Raw genomic sequence first — 22,898 nt, 5'->3', positions numbered from 1 at the left:
GCAGTATAACCATGACTGGCACTAAAGGCTATTTACAACCTATAGATCATTACCTTTAGCTATTATTATTGCTGATAATAATTGTATTATTCATACTATATTTTCCAATTTATTATAATATATAAATATAATGCTTTGAGTTACTTTTTATTAATCAATGTTGCAAATATTTTATGCATTAGTTGAATCAAAATCGATTTGAATATTTTTTTGGGATTAGCATGTTGCTAAGCTAATCGTTTAACACCTAACCAGACGCGATAAAAGTCAGTGACTACGAGATGCATTAAAATCTATCAAAAGCCAATCAGAACAGTGTGTGGACAGAGTCTCGCGGCATGTGCACAACGCTAGGGCAATTTTGACAGCAGTAGCAAGAAATTGGATAAGTAGCCTATATAATCATAATCACAAATATTACACAATTTAAACATTATTAAAAATGCCTGAGTAACTAAAACAATCTTTGTCAAATAATAGACCATTTGTTCACAGTTTGAACATTTTCCATTTGTTTAATTTCAAGATCTGAGGTGAATTATCCATTGTTGCTTTTACAGATACAAAGCTGGAGCACTAAATGAAATTCAAAGTCACATTACACAATTTTAACATTAAATAAAGCACATAAACAGTACCTGAGATTATCATTGCCACACTTTGTGTCTGCCGTGACTTCGCAGAAAAATAAAACCGTTTCTAAAATAGTATCGTCGCGTGTCGCCGTTGTGGCGGGTTAGGACAAAAACTCTGATTAACATGGAAAAGATTCCTTTTAAAAAATTTTGGAGAACAGTTGCCAGCCACCACCAGTATTTTTGATAATTTTCATGTTTATCAAGTTTCATGGCCCTTCAGAATATTTTGTTGTATTAATATCTGGACATGCATATCAAAATAAAGAACAGAACCTCTGCTTTTAAAAACAAAACAAACAACATTTTATTCTAGTTTTATTCATCTTTTTTTTTTTAATCAACACTTGAATGTGACATTTTAGCAAAAAGCTGAGAGAATAGCATTTTCAAGCGTTCGGTCTGTGATTTTTCCGAATGTGCAAAAATGGTTTATGGTTCACTGAACGACCATGAAAAACATTGCTTTAAACATTTTTCAATTATGATTTATAAAGTGTTTTTGGATTTGACAAAATTATCTTATCCTGAAAAAGGGACGTTTCTTTTTGCTGAATTTATTTGCAGTTCTGCCTTATTGTTTGACCCAAACACAATATAATTTTGCTGCCAGTGTCTTCTTTTTTAAAACCGCCTGTTCATCTGAAGCCCATGATGCTTTCAGATAGAGGCAGTTCACAGGCTTTAACAGAGCGAACCAGGGGGGAGGTCGAGGATGAAGTGGTTCATGGGATGATTAATAATGGTGAGATGGCTGGTCTGCCTCTTATCTTGTTCCACCGTGCTCTCGGATGGGTTTTAGAAATGGTCTTGGGCATGTATTGGCGCTGGTGTGTCTCCAGGAGCACAGCAGTCCAGGAGGACAGATTGTAGGAATATAGTTCTGTCAGGACCAATATCGTCAAAGATGATTGACAGCAGCATACAGTTTTGGATTGGCAGTATATTTCTGTTCTGTACAAGAACTCCCTGCCCATCCATGCATATATCATAAATGTGGCTAATGTGCTTGCAAATTATAGAGTTTATAATATAACATAAAATTTCCTTCAGTAATAGCCACAAATGATCAGATTATGAGTTGACTTTTGAGAAATATTCATCATATTTACATTCAAATGTAATGAATCTGAATCGAAAACGAAAACCCAAAATGCAGCCAGAAAACTTAAATCATCTAGATTCAGTCAGATTTACTAAATAGAAAGTGTTTGCTTTACTCCATTTTATACTGTTTCAAAAGTCTTATATTGCAAAGCAATGTTTATAAATGAGTAGTGTATTTTCTGTTGAGTTTGTGTGAAGTTAAAGTGCCTACTCTGCTCTGATCGGTCAGATGGTTCAGTCTGGTGTGATTGGTCTATCCTGCTCTGATTGGTCAGATGATGAAGTCTGATTTGATTGGTCCACTCTTTTCTGCTTGGTCAGATGGCCCAGTCTGTTGTGTTTGGTCAACTCTCCTCTGATTGGTCAGATGGCCCAGTCCGTTGTGATTGGTCTACTCTGCTCTGATTGGTCAGATGGCCCAGTCTGTTGTGATTGGTGTACTCTGCTCTGGTTGGTCAGATGACCCAGTCTGTTGTTGTTGGTATACTCTGCTCTGATTGGTCAGATGGCCCAGTCTGTTGTGATTGGTGTACTCTGCTCTGGTTGGTCAGATGACCCAGTCTGTTGTGATTGGTCTACTCTGCTCTGATTGGTCAGATGACCCAGTCTGTTCTGATTGGTCTACTCTGCTCTGATTGGTCAAATGGCCAGTCTGTTGTGATTGGTCAACTCTCCTCTGATTGGTCAGATGACCCAGTCTGTTGTGATTGGTATACTCTGCTCTGATTGGTCAGATGGCCCAGTCTGTTGTGATTGGTCTACTCTGCTCTGATTGGTCAGATGGCTCAGTCTGTTGTGGTTGGTCTACTCTGCTCTGATTGGTCAGATGACCCAGTCTGTTGTGATTGGTCTACTTTGCTCTGATTGGTCAGATAACCCCCCTGTTGTGATTGATCTACTCTGCTCTGATTGGTCAGATGACCCAGTCTGTTGTGATTTGTCAACTCTCCTCTGATTGGTCAGATGGCCCAGTCTGTTGTGATTGGTGTACTCTGCTCTTGTTGGTCAGATGACCCAGTCTGTTGTGATTGGTCTACTCTGCTCTGATTGGTCAGATGGCCCAGTTTGTTGTGATTGGTCTGCTCTGCTCTGATTGGTCAGATGGTTCAGTCTGTTGTGATTGGTCGGAAACCAGACAGCTATTACCATATCTGAATTTCAGCTCTTTATCTTCCTCAGCACTTGATACACAGTGATACAGTGATAATGGCATTGGTTTTACTGTATCAATTCTAGCACAAGTCCTCATCCTTTTGAAGTGCATGCTAAGAGGATTTGCTTTCACTGTGCTGAAAACAATGTCTTCTTCATACGTTGACAACACAATCCAAGCTCTTCAAGGCCTCAGCTACTTCAACAGTGTTTAAGGATCAAAGGTGACGCTGTTTGCAGGCAGCCAGAGAAGACCATATATAGCTGCAATTATGTAGATTTGTTGCAAACCTACGATGGTTTGAGAAGGACGTGTGACTGGAATTATTGACGACTCATTTCAGGTAGTTCAGAATCGATTCTTTCTTTTAGGAGACAATAACAATTTATCCTGCACTTTGATCTTTATAAATTTGCTGACCTTTTACATTTACAAACAGCTATATTACACACTACATGAAAGTTAATATCTGAAAAATTATGATCGGGTAACTTTAATATGGCTGTCAAAATAAACATGCAATGGTTAAATGCACCACACCTGATTTTTGTGAAACTTTTCTTTTTTTAATCTGAAAAGCTTAACTTGCTTTTCTACAGATCCCATATTGAGCAGAGTGATATATCTCCAATTCATTTTCCAACAAGTGGCTCATCTGTCTCCTCTGCAGCATAGCATCTGTTTGGATGAAACCGGTGTTGTGCGCGTCACAAGGGTTATAAGTGGGTTTATTTGGTATCTAATGGTAGCTCATGTGTGTTAGTAAGACACATTGACACCTGTTCTGTGGCGCACACACAGTGCATGTGAGAGAGCGCGGGCGGTGAGAAGCATACTAATGTTCCCGCTCGCTCTCTCGGGACTCCCTGTCTGACAGCGGCTCAGAGTAAACGCTCTCCAGATAAAACCGCTCAGAGCTGGGAGCGCCAGCACATTCTCACATGTACCTTTCAAGAGTTTTGTTGAATTATTTAACCTGTTGCTGCAGTAACACTTCTCTTTGTCTCTGAGATAATACTAGAGCGGTTAATTTCCCTTTTGTAGAATTCTTCACAAATCATCTGCATATTCCGACAGTTTCAGACATCTGGACATTAAAAATGCATGCATGCTTTCTGTCTCTTTATTTTCCATTCTAAAGTATAAAGAGGCTGGCAAACCTTTAATGTTCTCATTTTTTATTACCCATGCAGCATGGCTGTTTTGTATGTAGAAATTAACTATGCATAACTCATATCATACCCTGCAGACAGTTTGTCAAGGGAATACATATCTGCTGAAATGCCGTGAAGCGGAGCGATCCTTTCCTACTGTGGGCCTGCTGCTGCGGATTTATTCAAATTAAATTCAAAGATATGTTCGAAAGCCTCTTGGAAAACAAACCAATTGGATGATTGTACAGCAGGCATTGTTTGTGCAATCAGCTTTTGTTTGTACAAAGATTCATTGTTTCATTTTGTAGTCTCTCAGCACAGACAACATGGGAGTCTAAACGTATTTCGAACTATTTTGATGTCTGAAACATTACTTTGTACGAAACCCAAATTAGGAATGCTCTAAATAGGCAGCGACTTTCTTAACAGTTACTGATATGCTTTACACAAATACAGAGTCCTGACTACACAGTAACCCTCATTCTGTGAAGTCTTTTGGGATTCTCATGTGACTGTTTATTTGGAGTCTCACTAAAACCCTAACTTTGTTTGCAGCAAACACAACATTTTGACTAAAACGGTTGTTTCAAATAGTGTTTAGCAATCCCAATGGAAAACATACAGTAGCTCGACCTTCAACAATGCACCAATACATACAATCAGGGCTTGACATTAACACTCACCAAAAGTATGTGTATTTGAGCTGTGGTGTGTAACACAGTCACTCCTACTAGACACTTTGGCAGCTGGAGTTTTACCCAAGGTGTGGCACATCAAGCCGCCTCTCAGTAATAAATTGAGTTAATCGCTGCTTATTACACTTAAACAGTCAAATACACACAAAATAATGTCAAAATGCTGGTCTTGTCGATTATTCACGTAAAAGTGAACGTAAACAGTTCAGAAAGAAAATGCCTGTGTCACAGTATAATGGATCCGTGCGTCAGGTCTTAAAGTGACAACAGCCTAATAAACCTGCTGACAAATTGAGATCATATTAAAAATGTCTATATGGCAGTGATTCCCCAGGGTATACATGTCAAAATTGGGGCAAGTGAAAATGCAACAATTGTAACTTTGGAAAACCTGTTGCCACAATGATTGGTGAGCAAAAAAGTTCGGTTACACTTTATTTCGATAGTCACTTTAGACATTCTACTAACTATAAGTAACTTTTCAACTACATGTCAACTAAGTGTCATTAGAGTATTAGTAGGCTGTAGTAGACTGTTAGGTTAGGGTTAGGTGTTAGGGTTCAGGTTAGGAGAACAAGTTGACTTGTAGTTGCTAAGTTACTTACAGTCAGTTGAATGTCTGTTGGGGGACCAACAAAATAAAGTGTTAGCAGATATTAAGCTGACAGTCTACTAATACTCTAATGATAGTTAGTTGACATGTAGCGGCAAAGTTACTAATAGTAAGTTGAATGTCTAAAGTGGACTATCAAAATAAAGTGTTACCAAAAGTTCTGGTGAATATAAAAACCTACATGCAGTTTCCAGCTGAAATAATAGGGGCAATTAAACACCAACATACTGTGTTTTATTTCTTTTCAATCAATTTTTTTTTTTTTTTGCACAGGTCCTTTACTATACTTCATATAACCTCACAATTTGCACAATAAAGGGCCCAAAGGCTTGCAGAAAAGCTGAGAGGGCATTGTTGCTCACGTTTGCTTTTGTAAACACTGTCGCTGACTGTGTGTTCACAACGGACGCGAATAGCGCGGCAAATTTGCGTCTACCGCGTCTAGTTTGACGCTTGACCATTTTGTGTTAATTTGCGCATCAAGAGTGAAACTGATATGCGTAAAAAAAAACGTTTGAAGCAAAATTTACGCGCATCACACGCGTCAGAATCGAAATCCGTTGGCGGCCATTTTTTATGTCGACCGAGCATTCATCGAGAGAGTCACCGCTCTGTATTTGCTCTGGAGGGCAGAACAGCGGCGTGGGGGTTATCGTCGCCGTATTTGTGTCCACCGGACCCTTCGGAGGCGAACCATTTGGCGAGTTTCACCATTCTCCAGGAGGTGTCAGTAGTAGCCTATTTCCACCTGTTCCGCGCAGAGTTTGATGACCTGTTGTCTCGCATCGGAGCGAGGATCACCCTCGCCCTCATCCATCTAATCTGTAATTTATTTTTGATTTGATGATAAACAGAGCCAGCCTCCAAAAGTTAATTAACCTGTAATTAGCCTGTCCTGTGATTTTTCTCTCTCACGTCCACAAACTTATGCACATGTATGTTGTTGGTTGTCTTTACATCATAATAATATTTCATATAATCTAGATATGGAATAAATAACATTCAATACAAAATGAACATGTCTCGTATATTGAAATAAAGTTTTAAGTGATAAAATATTTGCTTTGTTGTGCATTAGAACCACACCAGGCATTTAGTCATATTACAAAATAATTTATTGAAGCATCCAGATACTTCATCACGTCCAAGCAGCAGGCTCCTGATTGGTTAACGCGGTGCGAATTTGACGCCAAAGTTCAGATTTTTCAACTTGGGCTGCAGGTGCGAATTCGCGTCAAACGTGTGAATGCACAAATAGCACTAACTAAATCATTCGCGTGTAACACGCTTAACGTGTCAGACGCTCAATTCGCCATTGAGGCGTATTCGCGTCTACCGTGCCGCGCTCTACACCTCATTCAGGCCGCAGGAATTTTTTACGTGCGTAACGCGTCTTTGCATTGACTTAACATTGAAATCATTCGCGCCTGACGCGCTATTCACGTCCGGTGTGAATGCACCATTAGGTTTAGGGTTTAGTGTATGTCAAACATTATTTTCAAATGCAATAGAAGATTAACCTTTTAGAGTCACTCACCGGACATTTCATGTTTGAGCTGCCATGTTACACATTTTATTATTAACAATGAATTGTTAATAATAAAACTGTGCCAGATTCATTTCGGATAAAACTGAACTCACCTTTAGCGCTACTCACTGGACATTGGAGAGTGTTGAGAAACGTCCAGGAAGAAACATAACATCGTTTTGGTTTGGGTTGGTTTTTGGCATTAGCATGTTGCTAAAGCTAACATTGTGGTGCTGTTATAACTTATAAGTACAAACAATATTTTGTCCATTTTTTTTTGCAATTGTACGAATATATTTATCATTGACATTCATGCTCATCCACCATATTGGATGATTATTTTTCTCTGTTTTGTAACAGAGCTATTATCTGAGCATAATTCAATGCGCATAGATCATCTATATTGCAGCCCTTTGACTTGACCTCTGACCGCCTCATTAATCCTGTACATACCAACATGTCTCAGAGACATAGGCTACCTGTTGGTGTACATACTGATGAGGTGAAGGATGAACTCACTGTTGACACTCATTTCCATACTGAGTAGATCTTGATCCCTCCCTTGACGATTAATTCCTCTGGGATTAATTAGACACACATAGTGCTGAACCCTCATTAACACGCTCCTGTGATATTATCTGATACAAATGTGCGTCTGCACTCCGGTGTGTGTGTATTTGTTCAGAGGTCTGGGTGATCCTTTCCACTCAAACCTCTCCAAGTTGACTTTTTACGTTTTCAGAAGGAAATATGAGTGGTGCTTGGCAATGCAAAAGTGACACCACAATGACAGGGTGTTGTGTGTGATTGCTATGCAGTGCTAAGGATTTCTGAGTGTCTTTAGCATGTTTCTCCACAGTTTCTAAAATTCTGGGTGGAATTTCACAAAATTGAAAATGTCACTGTTTTTTGTTCCTGGTGCAAAAGTACCAGCGAACCTAATTTCACTAAACATATCAGCACATGGAAAAGTGTGAATTTACGAACTTCAAGGAGAGAGACTCAACTGCAGTGAATGTAGCTTCAGGACGTCCCTGAGTGTCCATAAGTGCCAGAACGGTCTCCTTCTGAGGAGTCGCTGCATAAACGTGTCTCACCAGTGCAGAGCTGCTCAATATTGGCTACTGGAGAACAATAGGTGAACGCTACCATGAGTCTTGTGTCGTGCCCACAGTGATACATCCATGCGTGGGGTTGCTTTTCATCCAGGGAGTGGACCCTTCACAATTCTGCCAAAAACTTAACAATCCACAAGTATTTTGGTGATGATTCGAGATTTTCCAGCATGATTGAGCACCAAGTCACAAGGCAAGATTAATAATGAAGAGATCATTATATTGAAACTTTGGATCCGTGGCCAGGCAACTATCCGGATCTTAACCCCATTGAGAACCTGTGGTCAGTCCTCAAACGGTGAGTGGACAATCAGAAGCCCATAAACTGTGATCAACTCTGAGCACTAATAAGGATTGCCATCAGTCCGGATTTGGCCCAGAAGCTGATATCCAACATGCCAGAGCAAATTGCAGAGGTTATGCAGAAGAAGGGACACCACTGCAAATACTAACTCTTTGCATATATTGAATATCAGTCAATATCAGGAACAATTTCCCCACCAGTCGCTCCTAGATTGTGAAAATGGGTGTCATCCACCCGTTAGGCCGTGTGTCCACCAAAACGTTTTTAGCTAGCTGAAAATGCTAGGCGCTCTGTTGAAGACGCCGTGCTTTGGGCGTTTGAAAGCATTTTGCCAGCGCAGCGTTTTTTCCATTGAGACGTTTCGTTGCTATGATACAGAATATCTGCAGCACAGTTTACTTGTAACTGATTTCGCAGATAATTTGTTTCATACTAAAAAAATATTTTTCATTCATTTTGTTCAGTTAGCTCTGCTGGTTGATGCAGTTGTACAGTCAGAAGGTTGTGACAGGTGGTCCCTCCCCTCCTCCACTGTGATTGGACAGCTGGGTAAAAAGTGACAGTGATGAGCGCTGCGTTTTATCCAAAGTTGAACATTTTTCAACTCTTGGCGACCAGTAAAAAACGCTAGGCACTTCAGCGGTAAAAAAACGCTCAGCGCCTCTTTACGCTCATGGCGTTTAAAAAACGCGTCGCTCCCATTGAAAACAATTGAAAACGTACGCCAGGCGCGTGGAAAAACGCTTTGGTGGACACACGGCCTTAGTACTGGTTCTCCACAAGGGTATGTGCTGAGCCCTTTAGTGTACTCCTTCTGGGTTTGTACTGTAGCCCACCACAGTAACACCATTTTCAAATTTGCGGACAACACGACAGTTCTTGGACTTATGGAAGGTGGTGATGAGACAGCTTATAGAGACGAGGTCCAAAAGACAACATCATGGAGTTCAGTCAACAACCTGAGTCTAAACATCTCAAGAACGAAGGAGCTCAGCATAGACTTCGGGAACCAGAAGGAGGATCTGATTCCCCTTAACATCAACGAGGACTGTATCGAGAAGATGGTTCAAAATGTTACATTTCTGGGCTGACCTCTCTGCTGACCTTTCCTGGACTGCAAATAGCGGTCATCAAGAAGGTGAGGCAACGACTACACTTCCCAAGACTTCTCAGGAAAAAAAACAACATGGGTGAAAAGCTGCTGGTGAATTTCTACTGGTCCTCCTTTGAGAGTGTGCTGACCTATTGTATCAGCGTGCTAGTTACTCAGAGGCAGATAAGAGGGGGCTTCAGAGAACCATTAACACCGCACAAGGACAAAAGGATTCAAGGACAGTTTCTCCCTATAATATGCACTGATCCCTCTCTGCTACATACATTTACAGTCTCAGGGTTTTATTTTTCTATTTTTCATTTTGCAATTCACAGTTTTAGTGCAATATATTTCTAATTAGTGCATATTTGAAGAGTTCAGATGCAAAAGCCTCTAAGTGCCATTTGAAATTTTCTTCTAGAATGATCATTTTTATCAAGCTTGTATATTTAAGTTCAGTGATTTCACTTAAATGGCAATGATAATTACCTATTAATTGTTATTTAAGTGAAATTACTGAACTTTAATATACAAGTTTGATAAAAATCATCATTAAACAAGAAAATTTCAAATGGCATTTAGAGGCTTTTGCATCTGAACTCTTCATTTAAAACGGATTACAAATAGCTTGTTTTCACGTGACGTCACGCCACTGCGTTGCCATGGCGCGAAATGCAGATGGAGGGCAGGAAATGAATTTCTATATTTAGGAAGCACTATAACACACTCAAAATGCTTATGTTTTGCGTCGTTTATGGTTGCTCAAATCGTGCCAAAAGTTGTTGTTCATAAGGGGGGAAATACAAGAAATTGACAGAAAAACACAGGGGAAAAAATGCCTTGCAAACCTACGTCTGCGGTCGGGAGGAGCCGAATGGGAAATGCCTGTGTGTGTGTGTGCAGTGATCACTTCGTCAAATGTGAGTTAATACATTGTTTATGTGGCTTATAATTACATTATTCAGGTTTAAATACACTTATGTGGCTGTTTGTGTAACGTACCAGTTTACGAACTTTGTAAAGTCAAAGTAAGTCTGAGTTAGTTGCTGATATCTACCGCCTCGATGGCAGGAAAATCTCTCAATTCAGTTAAAAATCGGTCCTCTTCATAACGTAAGGATCACGTCCAACATATGTTTCGATTTTCTGTTTACATATTTCTCTTGTAATAGCGTCTACAGTAGTACATTACGGATTTTCCTCCATCTCGTCCATTGCGCTCTTCACTCCTTGCCCTCCATCTGAATTCCGCGCGTCAACACAATCACGTGACTGCAAACCACCAATTGATTGTTTTTGTATTATATGTTTAGTATTTGTGTTGTATGTAACATTGTTTGTGTTGTTGTATAGTCCGACACTAAGGGAAACACTTCCAAATTTCGTTACGCTGTACATGTTTATAATTACAATAAAGGTAATCTAATCAAATACGTACCAAGATTTCTAAGGAAAGTTTTCAGCACGTTGTTCAATTTGTGACAATCTGGAGACAAAAGAGGGGTCCAACCCAGTACTAGCAAAGTGTACCTTTAAAGTTGTTGGTGAGTGTATATTGGCAATTTTATCATGATAAAAAAATGTATTACTTCTGGAGAGAAATAGCGCAGACACTAAACAAGATGAACAACAAGATGAAGACTGGTGTGACGTAATTTCGATAGGTGGGTGTGCTCTGGGGCTTCATCTTCTTTCAGCCAAACACAATCGGAGTTGTATTAAAAAATATCCTGGCTCTTCCAAGCTTTACAATGGTAGTGAGTTTTTGAAGCCCAAAAAGTGCATCCCTCCATCATAAAAGTAATCCATACAACTCCAGGGGGTTAATAAAGGCCTTCTGATGTGATGTGTTTTTGTAAGAAATATATTCATATTTATAACTTTATAAACTATTACCACTGGCTTCCTGTAACGCCTGTACACGAGTGTACAGTAGTTCGGGTGCAGAGATGTATAAAGTAGAAACCCGGACTTGAGTAAAAGTACAAGTGCTCTATCAAAAAAGTGACTTGAGTAGAAGTCAAAGTGCTCTTTAAGCACCACACTTAAGTAGAAGTACTAAAGTATCAACATTTTTTGTACTTAAGTATTGCAAGTAGTTTATTTTAAAATTCACTACTTAAGTACTAAAAGTAAAAGTACAAGTATTGTGTCATGTAATTATTAAAGAAAGCGGTCAAAAGTTTGAACTAGCAATCAAATAAGGCGCTTTGGCAGGATACAAATTTGCTTTGGCGGCCGCCAAAAAAAATGTCATTGCAGGACAACCCCTGCATTAGTTGTCAATGTGTGTGTCAATCAATACCATTACCCTATAAAACTGGTGTGTGATTTAGGCAGCATGAAAGCCAACTTGCAAAGAATGATTCGTACAATTTTTATAATTGTAACGAGTAACTAGCAGAACATTAAAAAAATATTGAAGTAAAAGTATTAAATTCATCGAAAATATCTACTCTAGAAAAAAAAAAAACTCTAGTAGAGAACAGATACAGCATTTTAGTACTTAACAGTGTTGTAGTACTCGAGACTCGGACTCGTCTCGGACTCGGTCTCGAGACCATATTTTAATGGTCTTGGTCTTGTCATGGACTCGTGTCCATTTGGACTCGGAATTGACTCGTACTCGAACATTTTTTTTTTTAGGACTCGGAATTATTCCCGAGTCCACTCGAGTTCAATTAAAAATATTTTTCATGATTATTAATGTATGTTAATAAAATATTTCTTTAAATTGATTGACACGCCCAGTGATTGGTGATTTTCTAGTGCGCAACTGCGCATGACAAATTGTAATAAAATTACTTTTAACACCACCTACTATGTGGCCTTTTTACCCTAAACTGATCATATTTTTTAAACTAAGTAAATTCAGTAAAAAAAAAAAAAGGATTTCTCTAAGTAAATAAAAGTAAATTAGGTAATCAACCCTCACTGGTCTCGGTCTCGACTCGGACTCGACCGTCTCTGGTCTCGGACTCGACTCTCTCTGGTCTCGGTCTCGACTCGGACTCGAGTGAGGTGGTCTCGACTACAACACTGGTACTTCAGTACAGTACTTAGTTCTACTTAGTTACTATACTTCTCTGTTCGGGTGGAAGAGTGACCTCTGACCCGACGCAAGATGAATTATGTAGGAGCAGCGTAAGGTGATAGTCAACGCCTCTCGCGGTTCTGCGCTTCACCGTTCGTCAATACATCATGCGTCGGGACAGAGTGCACTCTTCCACCGGAACTAGACTCACGTACGGCTGTTATCGGAGGCAGTGACTATGGTTTATAAAGTTATAAATATGGATATTGAGAAATTGAAGAGGAATTGATTGGATGGTAGTGATTTGCTGTAGATGGATCTCATGTGAGTGACATGTTGCCCCACCCTTCCTCCAGTACACAAATTATTCTGCTGTGCGTATTATGCTGCTGATGAAAGAGAAAAGAGCAGATTTAAAATCACATTTTTCTGGGAGGTCCTGCAACGGTCGAGAAACTGTCCGGAATGAATCGGAATGAATGGGAATGCTAACGGCTAGCTTTCTCCTGCTGTTCTACACCTCATTAAACACCACTAACTAGAAGTGAACATCATGCTGATAAAAAATTTATGTTACTTTAAAGAAAATCCCTTTGAGGCTTGGAGAGAGAGAGAGAGATACTGAGAGTAAGATGTGATTATATGTCTGGCATGACGAGACAGACAGAAAGAAAGGGTGTGGCCGAGCAGAGGCGCAAGGCTGTGTGTGTGTGTTAGAGGGAGGCAGAGTGATTCTTTGATCACTTTAAGCACTTATTTGTGCCATATGTTCATTAATACCAATGTAACTAGGCAGAAATCAGTCCAAGACGACTCATTTTGCTTGCTTAATGAGTCTGGTTGCCATAGTTACAGCATCCCATTGCAATGCAGCTCAGAGAGAGGGAGAGAGAGGGGAAGGGGCGCTCAGGATGATTGATGGGGTGCTGGATATTGCTGGTGTGCTGGGCAGATTGATGGTGTTTATTCTGCAGTTGGTTTTGCCAGTGGAAGGGAAAATACACATTGAGAAACGCTGAAAACCCACATCAGATAAACACACTTTCCTGCTTTGAGAGTGTTTGTGTGCGGATCTTTTGTGTGGCGACTCTCATGCTTATTTTCACCTTATCATATCTGCAATGTGGAAATGGATTTTCAGGGACATATGGAAAAAAAGACTCACATTTGGAGAGTCAAAATGGATTTTGTAAGATGAGTTCAAGATATGATTTGAATTAAAATTATGATCGGTTTAAAATAAAAAGTAAATGCATTTTATTTGATCACTATTTCGAGTCCCATAATTCTCTGCACAATTAAAGATTTAGATCAAACCGAATTTAATAGTCATCATTTCATGTCATGAGTTTCTTTCTGTGGAAGAATAAATGAGAAGTTTTGAGGAATGTTCATGCTGCTCTTTTCCAAAGCGATCAGTGATTGTTAAAACCTAAAATAAAATAAACAAATAAAAACCATAAAAGTGCTATATTCCAAGGCCTCTGAAGCCATATCTTTGACTAAGGAAAGTACCAAAATTGCTGTAGTTCTCAAATCGTGTTTCTCAACTCTCATGGCAATTCGTAACTATTTTATGTTTTGGCAAATTGGTGGCTAATTTGTATGAATTAGCCACCATACAATCTAATTCGTACATTTCTGAATGAGCAGGGTCGGATTTACCTCATATTTACCTCATATTGCTCATATTAAATTAATTAAATAAATGTCAAATTATTTCACTCTCAGTAGAAACAGAAACAATAAGCTTGAGTTACCCACAGGGTCAAATTAGCGTGCAGTCTGAGCCTTATGCATTTTAAAGAGCTTCACAAACCAACATCCACCACCAAATTCATATCATTATTATCCTAACCTCTAACTCTAATTACCTGCCCCTAAAATAATGAATTGCAGGACTGTTGAAAACTCGGATCAGTAAGATATTTCTAATGTAATGTTTTTGAAAAAAGACCAAGTCTGCATTTATTTAATGAAAAATACAGTAAAAACAAGTTATATTGTGAAATATTATTAATTGTTTTAGTCTACTTTATATTTAAATTTATATTTTAAAATGTAATTTATTCTTGTGATGCAAAGACATGATTTCAGCATCATTATTTCAATCTCACAGACAAATATATATTTGTTTATTCATAGGCGACAATTTCATATGAATTGTATGAAAATGTTTAGAAAAATGGATGGTTGCGATCAGTGGGGGTAAGAAAACATAAGCATGAGATCATACAAATAGGCAATTTTCCAAAGTTTAAAATAGTATCGAATTGCCATCAACTAAAACCGTAAAACTTTTTTTGCAGTTCACTTACACGACATTTGCGTTCTGAGGCCCTGAAAACGCAAACTTTTGAAAACAGGTTTCAAAGTGCAAGTTTTTGAAAACGATACCCTTATCATCTCCTGGAAAACTACAAAACTTTGTGAAAATGCTGACGTCACGCGCATATGTGTTACGTGTTCAGTGCGTAGTGTTTCTTTACAAAGTCACATCGCCACCTACTGGCCTGGCGTGAATAAAACAGCGTTTTAGTCGTTTTCATGGATCCGTGAAATCTGTCAGGCTGATAAGAATGAAGAATGATCAGCCAGAATGTTGATAAGAAACATTAAGAAGAACAATTGATTTAATTAACATTAGTTTGGTTAAGGTTAAAGAGCACAAGTCATGATGGATCAAATCATTATTGTTACTGTTCCACTCCACATGTACAGCACAACTCGCAATGTCTCTAATTAGAAGGATTAAAGAGAATAAAATCTCCTAATTACGTTTAATTAGCAAGGTCTTTTAGCAATATGGATCCCAGGAGAGGCTGTTAAAGTCAGTGGATGCAGCTTGAGACGTGGACGGCATGTTTTTTTGTGAACTGCTTGGATGGTTTAATTTCTGAGAACATGAATCATGTGTGTGTGTGTGTGTGTGTCTCTGTGTGTGTTTGACTGAATTTGAAATGATTTTACGAGCACTATATTGAAGTTTCTCTTCTCCAAATGCAATTATTTCAACTCAAATCACTTAACATTTGCATGTTAAAACTTCATACCATTCACAATATAACGTCAGTAATGTCATTGTAACACTGCATACTCAGTCTCCTTTCTTGCATTTATTATTTAAATATCGATTGTTGTTTTTTTCCCCTTTCTTCCTTGTTTTTTCTCTCTAACCTTTAAAACAGTACTGGATTGAATTGATTGTCACAACTATTATTTTGCAGCATTACAAGCACTGGCATTTCATCCATTAAATGAACATCCAGACACGCAGTTAAATCAGTTTTTCTAGATGTTGAGAGTTGCCACTGTGGCTTTTTGGTCATGTATTTTCTTCAAGATAAAAATAAATCCAGCAAATGCTGGATCTGTGGATGGGATGAGATGAAGCTGAGATTAAACTGGAGAGTTACGGTCAGGCACTGCACTGGACAGCCCCGCCGGGTCCTGAGGAGCCACTAAGATCCACCGATTCTATTCTGCTCTGTGATGCGTAGAAATCAATTACTGTCGTTATATGATGGCAAACAGCTGAAGGAAAAAAAGCTATCTATCCATTCATCATCTCTCTATCCTCCAGCTCACCTTTCCGTCACGCTTCTCTCCGTCTGGTTCCAAAAGTAATGGAGTCCATGGAGATATGTGCTCTAATGTAATGTACAGATCTTTAACATCTTCTGTTCTTCTTATCATGTCGTCGCCATTCTTTTTTTAGACTTCGGTGGTTTAAGAAGAAGCCTGAGTATTAAGTGACCTGGGAAAAGCATCTTTTGCTGCACTTTTTAAAAGTGTCATGAAATGGAAATGCATCCAATGTTTTTTTTTTAAATGCATGCGATTGATGTTATTGTGAACGATTAATTTTTTTGAATATTCAAAAATGAATAGGCAAAAGTACCTACGACTTCCACTGAGGTGCTGGAGTGTGCATCTGATGGACACTTTACAAGTTACAATCCCATGAGGCCACGGGAGAGGACTTGTGAATGCAACTGACGCTCAAACCAAATGCTTAATATTTTACTCTGATGTACATCACAATATGAAAGAAAAGATCTGTCACTACTTTTGTTACATTGCAGCTTGAACTTATAATAGATATCCAATAAAACTTATCTTAGGCTAGACTTTCTGGGTGAGCTGTTGTCTAAATTTTGGGAGATGAGAAGTTAAGACCGACCGACACTTTTGTAAAAATGTAATATTGAAAAAAAAAAAAAAAAAAAAAAAACAGGGCGGGGCTTGATTTTAATGTACCTCCTGACATCATCAGAAAAGGGACATCCTTCCAGAGGAGAAGCACATTTTCTGATTTCGATTAAAGATTATGACAACAAACTTTCTTTTAAATTGCATGTATGAACTGGTCACCACAAGACTAGTAATGTGCGCTAACAATGTGGCTCATTTTGATTGTACAGTTTGCAGCACGTGATGAGCGAGAGAAAGGCTTTATATAGACAGGACTATGTTGCCCCATGATGGTCCGATACATTTTTTTGTGATTTGTGAATTTGTGATTTCAATCTTGTCCAAAATGAGCATGTCTATGTTTTTCTTACACACTTCTGAAAACATTACAGAGCAAATGAAACACCCACTGCTTTCCTCAACTCAGCTAACCTCTGAGAAGAATGGGTGTTATTATGGTTTTGTATTTTTCACAACGCTCTGGAAGTTGGTGGTTCCAGTACTGCTACGTGTCAGACCACATTATTGCTCGAAACAGCCAAAATAATCACAGGGTGACCAACTGTCCTGTTTTCCCAGGACAAGTCCTGCTTTCAAATAACAATATAACAATTTTCTATCCAGAGGAGGCATAACCTACTTCAAATGTATTGAAATTAATAAGTTATCTTTGAGTAAACTTCGAGTATCATTTGAGTAGGCCCATCTGTTTGCCGGGCCGAGTGTCCTGGTTTTTGGTAATCAAAATAATACAGTCTTTCCCCTAAATTATTTTTCCTAAATATTTCATTTTTAAATAATATATTTTTTAATATTTATTTATATATTTTTTATATTTGAATTGCCATGTTTCAAATATATCAAATAAATACCAAGTTTCCCTAGTTAACATTTTATCACTCCTGCTAATGTGATATATTGCTCATATATACAGTATATACAGTATATATATATATATATATATATATATATATATATATATATATATATACTGTATGTGTGTGTGTGATTTTTACAGTGTTTTTCAGGGTGAATCGGCCTAGAAATAGCTTACTTATAATGGTCTTTGCTAATGTAATTACACTCTCTCTCTCTCTCTCTCTCTCTCTCTCTCTCTCTCTCTCTCTCTCTCTCTCTCTCTCTCTCTCTCTCTCCACACACACACATATAAGCCACCATTTGAAAACAAAAGCTTAGCGCTCTGTATCACACAAAATCTTGTTCTACTCTGGTTCAAAAAATTAATAATCTGAATGCTTAAATAATGATTATGTTGGTAATTACACAGTCACAACCTAATTCTACAACTCTCTCTCTCTCTCACTCTCTCTCTCTCTCTCCGTAACAGCTTGTTAGCGCTAAAGGTTGTACTGTTCTGCTAATTGGCTTTATTAGTATTGGTGGCCACATATCGACAAGATTTTCTATCAAAGATACATGCCTGGTTGCAATTTGTAAGCCTGTGAACACATACACAAGTATTCACGTGAGTACATCCAGCATGACAATTTAATGCTCATGAATCACAATCCTAAGAGCATGTCAGGTTTCAGTCACCCCTGGTTTCAGACTCCAGCAATGATTCAGAAGTTCATTACAAGTCTTTCTTGTACATTTTTACAAGCCAAGTAAAATATTTAACAGCACAGAACAGTTGAAATAAAAAAGTAGAAGCCACAGTGGAATTTTTGCTACTTCCAAGAAGTTGATTGAAAATAAATAAATAAAATGATTTGATTGGCTTGGATGTTTTCTTCCTTGTAGTAAGCAGGGCTAAGAAATCTCTATAAACACATCAAACAAAGCAGAGTAAAGCATGCAGTTTTCTGCAACCACTAAGTTGGGTGAGAACATTTGTCTTTTGATTCAGCCTTTCTGCGATAGATAGATAGATAGATAGATAGATAGATAGATAGATAGATAGATAGATAGATAGATAGATAGATAGATAGATAGATAGATAGATAGATAGATAGATAGATAGCGTGTGTATGACATGCCAATTCGTATTTCCATTTTTGGCGTGCTATCAAGACGCATAATTGCCTTTAAGTGTGTTTATGAACGCCGTTGACTTAACGTTACATAAACATATGACTTACCTCAACCCGTCCCTAAACCTAACCGTCAATGGGGTCAATGGCATTTATGACTGGAGATTTGACTGCGTGTTCAGACACGCGGAATGATGCGGACGTTAATGGCGTAGACATATACGCATACACGCGGACACACGCGGATAGCTCAAAATGCGTGGAGATAACACGCCACCTGACTCGAAAGTGGCGTATATGTTTACGCAAAAGTCATGATGTCATGTTGATAGATACATAGATAGATAGATAGATAGATAGATAGATAATCCTTGAAAAAAAGGCAAAATACAGGCAGATGTGGTTGCCAGCATCATACTGTAAAAATACAGTGTGTTACTGTTTTTGAAATTATCAGCTAAATGCTGCATTGTCAGCTACAGTATAAAACTTTAATTTAACAGCTAGATGCTCTAACACAAAAACAGTAACACACCGTATAGTTACGGTATGATGCTGGCAACCACAGCTGCCAGTAGTTAACCGTTTTTTTTACAGGATTATTTTTTACAGATGCATTTAGTTGAACTTAAGAGTGCTTTTTTGACCTACTTTAGTAGACTTAAGTACATCTCTGTGTATTTTCATAATCACTTCACTATTGTCTTTGAAATATGGATTAAGTGCACTGCTGAATATTCTAATCAAGTCAAGGGTTGTTGGTCTATTCAGATCTCTATGTTATCCAGCCATTCAGAGCAAGTTTCTACCTTTCTATAAGTAGGATTATGGACAGAAACAACTTTGCATTGTATTCTTACCTGGAACATGACCCTGTATTGCTCCTCGGGCTTCTGCACCACGCACATGTTGCACCCCATCCTGTGTCCTGAGGTCTGACCACCGACCCCGCCAGGCCACGAACCCGTTCAGATCACCTTCTCAGAGGAGCCGCTGTGCTAGTTCGGACACCGCATGTCCCAGATGCCCACAGACACTTCGCTTATCTGTCACAGTCCAACAACAAGTTCTACGAATGCAATCCACTACGGGGAGAGCCTTTGAGTTTAGACCATTTCCAGTTCAGAGACACACGCAAGTACCAAAGTCTTTAAAGAAGTAAGTTATCAAGCTTTTTAAGAGAGCATGTCATCCTAACTTACTCAAAAAACCAAAGTCCTAAATGTCATATCTCAAGTTTATTGTGGAGTGTGAAATCCAATGAATTCCAGCATGTAGAAAAGTCCATTTGTGCTTCAAGTGAAATGTTGTAGTACGCCACTTCTTGTGCTCCTGTCCCCATTGATGTGCTTAATTCAGGGAATTCAGCATGAAATTACGCGTCTGTGCTTGCTCTCGCGCTTTTATCAAGGCCACTTCCAGCAGCGCTTTTTTTCTGGGACTACATCCAAATTACTCCTAAATCAGTAAAGGCTGCATGTACATCCAATATTTTTATTCCAAAGCGACTGAGGGATGATTGGATAGATTGAATGTTTGGTCAAGAGAGACCTTTAGTGAAAAGCGTTCCAAGAAGGAAAATTACTTTTGCGAAATCTGTGGCTTCGTTTCAAGTTTTTGCTTCCAAAAAGTGTCACTTTAAATCCAAGGCCCTTTTTTGCCAACATTTTAAAATGAAAACTTAACAGCAGTAATTGCAGTAGAGTGGTCAAAGCAGTGTATGTTATTGTAGCTTTTAACTGCCGAAGCCCTCATGAATACCAAGTCTTTTCATTTCTAATCGAAACAGTTCTTGACTGTAGCTACAGGCTTTTAGCCACAGTTTATCTCCTCGCTCACTACTTCACACAGTTGCACCTGAAATCGATGGTTTCTTTCTCAGTTTCAGTTCAAAGAAGAGGTTGAATGCTTAACGCCGTCACGTATCCATACAGGATTTCAAGTGCCTCACTTTGGCTTTGTGCTTTTTCTTCTGTCCCTCCACCCGTTCCACTTTCACAGCAGCTTTTTCTTGTATCTCCCTGTTCGAACTTCCGCATTCATGTAGGTGTTTCTCATCAGTCTCTCAAAGACTTTGCACTGTGTAGTGAGAGTCGCATTCAGTTGAACAAAAATGCATGTTGCAAGCTGGGTGAATTGGTGAAAAATTGGTTGCACATAAAAGCGTGAGGTGAGAGAGTCAGTGTGCTTGAGGAAAATCCAATCCTACGCACTCCTACATAAACATGCTTTAACAGTTCTGCTTAGGTGCGAACAACAGCCAACTTCGCTCGCTCGACTGGCTGCCCATCTGTACACACAACCGCCATAGACACTTAACAAACACACACGCCACAAACACGACCAGAAACAGGCGTACAAGCACACAAATGTAAATCAACAGCTTCACATAAATTGAGGTTGTTTCCAAAAAAAGGACTGTTAAGCATTTCTATCTGATTATGAAAAATAAAGCGCCGTACTTAACAGTCAATCTTAACCCAAATCCTCAACAGTGAAAATCTAGCATTATTCAGATCAATGAAAGAAAATTCAATTAAATGACACAAGCCCTTAATAGTGAACACTGGCTCTCTGTCACGTAGAAATCAATACCTTTCTTAATAAGATAGCAGTTGGGTGCCTTTGGTGCTCAGTGGTTTGCGAAATGTAATTATCAGACGTTCGGTTTAACAAATGCTCCGGCGTTCTGCTGGCACATTTTGCTGCAGAGGTGGGACATTAGAAAACCGCGCTGTCCTGAGGTGCATATAAATCTTGATCTAATCGCAGACTCGAAACTGAGGCAGCACTCTTTACCATTCGGAAGAAACAGATGTGCAACTTGTTTGTAGCAAGTTCGTTAATTTGATAGTTTTCTTTGTTTAGATTTCCCTCCTTCATCACTTTACTCTTTGTTTCTGAGAAGGAAAAAACTCAGTCTCAGAACATTCATTTCTGCTAAAGTGTTTATAAAAGTCATTGTGCAACTACTATTCATGTTGTCAGACTTATTTATCCACTCTCTATCCGAAAGTCGTCTCGCAAACCATCCGGTTTCTGATTGGAACACGCTTCACGACAGCGGAAAGCTTTAACCTCATTACACTGTGAAAGCACTCGTGTTGTTTCACGCACCCTGCTGTTTGAGATTGCAGGCTAGTCATTCATGCTGCAGTAACGTGCCAGACAGACTCCGCGCGCCCCGAGACGCTAACAGGCGTCGCCCTCGTGCACCCCCACACACACACGGGTCAAATGTTACCACACACACTCATCCAAGCGCAGAAAACTGGCGTATTTCACCTGAAACAACCTCACACAGTTGATCAGGAAAGCTAGCAAAGAGTTCAATAGAAAGATTTCAGGAGAACTAGAAGGAAAAAAAAATAATGCAACAGTCTCAAAAGTATTCCTCAGACTCAACTAGACGCCATCAAACATCAGCACCACATGTGGGACGTGAAAAAGCACCTTTCAAAGAACTCTCCAAGAAACAAAGTCAGGTATGAGGGAGAGGCGTGTCATCCCTCCTTCTCTCTCTTCTTCCTCCCAAGTGTGCTGTGTCCTTTTGTTTGGGAAGGACTTGAGTAATCCATAATGGCATGTTTCTTTTTCCTCAAAAATCCTTGAAAAGAGCCAGAAAACTGGATTGGTTCATTCAGCTGAGGGATGGTATTCTGGTCCAGTTCAGAGCAGAACGCCTGTGATGGAGAGAGGGGCGAGCAGGCAGGTGAGGTGAGGTTGCTGCTGTCTCGTCCCCTCATGCGAGCCGCTGAATAAACTCCCCCACTGCAGAGGAGAGAGAGAGAGAGAGAGAGAGAGAGAGAGAGGCACACAAAGACATTAACGCCCTGTGAAGCCACACACACACACACACACACACACACACACTAGTGGCTGTGCTCACTGGCGGAATAGTTTAGGATGCAACAGAAATCATCATCCAGCTCCACACACACACACACACACACACACACACTTTCTCTCTCCTCTGCTCTCGGTGTTTCTCTGCTTTACTGTCTGCCCCTTTTTAATGTCCAGTTTTAATACTAATACTGGTGAAATACAATTAAATGTTTAATTGAATGAAAATATTCTAACAAAAAATAATACATTTTTTTTTTTTTTTTAAAGGAAAATAATGATAGAATTTGAACATCAAGTGATTCCACTTGATTTTTTTTTCTTCCTCGTCCATCTTTCTCTATGGACAGTTTTCAAATTTTGCTGAGATTTATGTGCATTGATAAAACACCATATATGGGTTACGGGTTGTGGCTGTTGTGATCATTTTTGC

At 39.0% G+C, this 22,898-nt stretch overlaps 1 protein-coding gene across 1 annotated transcript in view; it reads right to left on the bottom strand.

The window, feature by feature from the left end:
- Positions 1-22,458, bottom strand: part of LOC120473939 (PDZ domain-containing protein 4) — a 45,212-nt gene extending 22,754 nt beyond the window's left edge. The window contains exon 1 of the mRNA XM_039664011.2: positions 19,480-22,458. Within this exon, the coding sequence (XP_039519945.2) occupies positions 19,480-19,539 (60 nt within the window). The 5' untranslated portion in view covers positions 19,540-22,458. The remainder of the gene's footprint in view (positions 1-19,479) is intronic.
- Positions 22,459-22,898: the final 440 nt, after the last annotated feature.

Source organism: Pimephales promelas, chromosome 20 (assembly GCF_988280905.1).
Source record: "Pimephales promelas chromosome 20, fPimPro1.hap1.1, whole genome shotgun sequence".
Taxonomy (NCBI): domain Eukaryota; kingdom Metazoa; phylum Chordata; class Actinopteri; order Cypriniformes; family Leuciscidae; genus Pimephales; species Pimephales promelas.
Note: the sequence above shows the minus strand (reverse complement) of the source record. Positions and strands in the feature narration are given on the sequence as shown.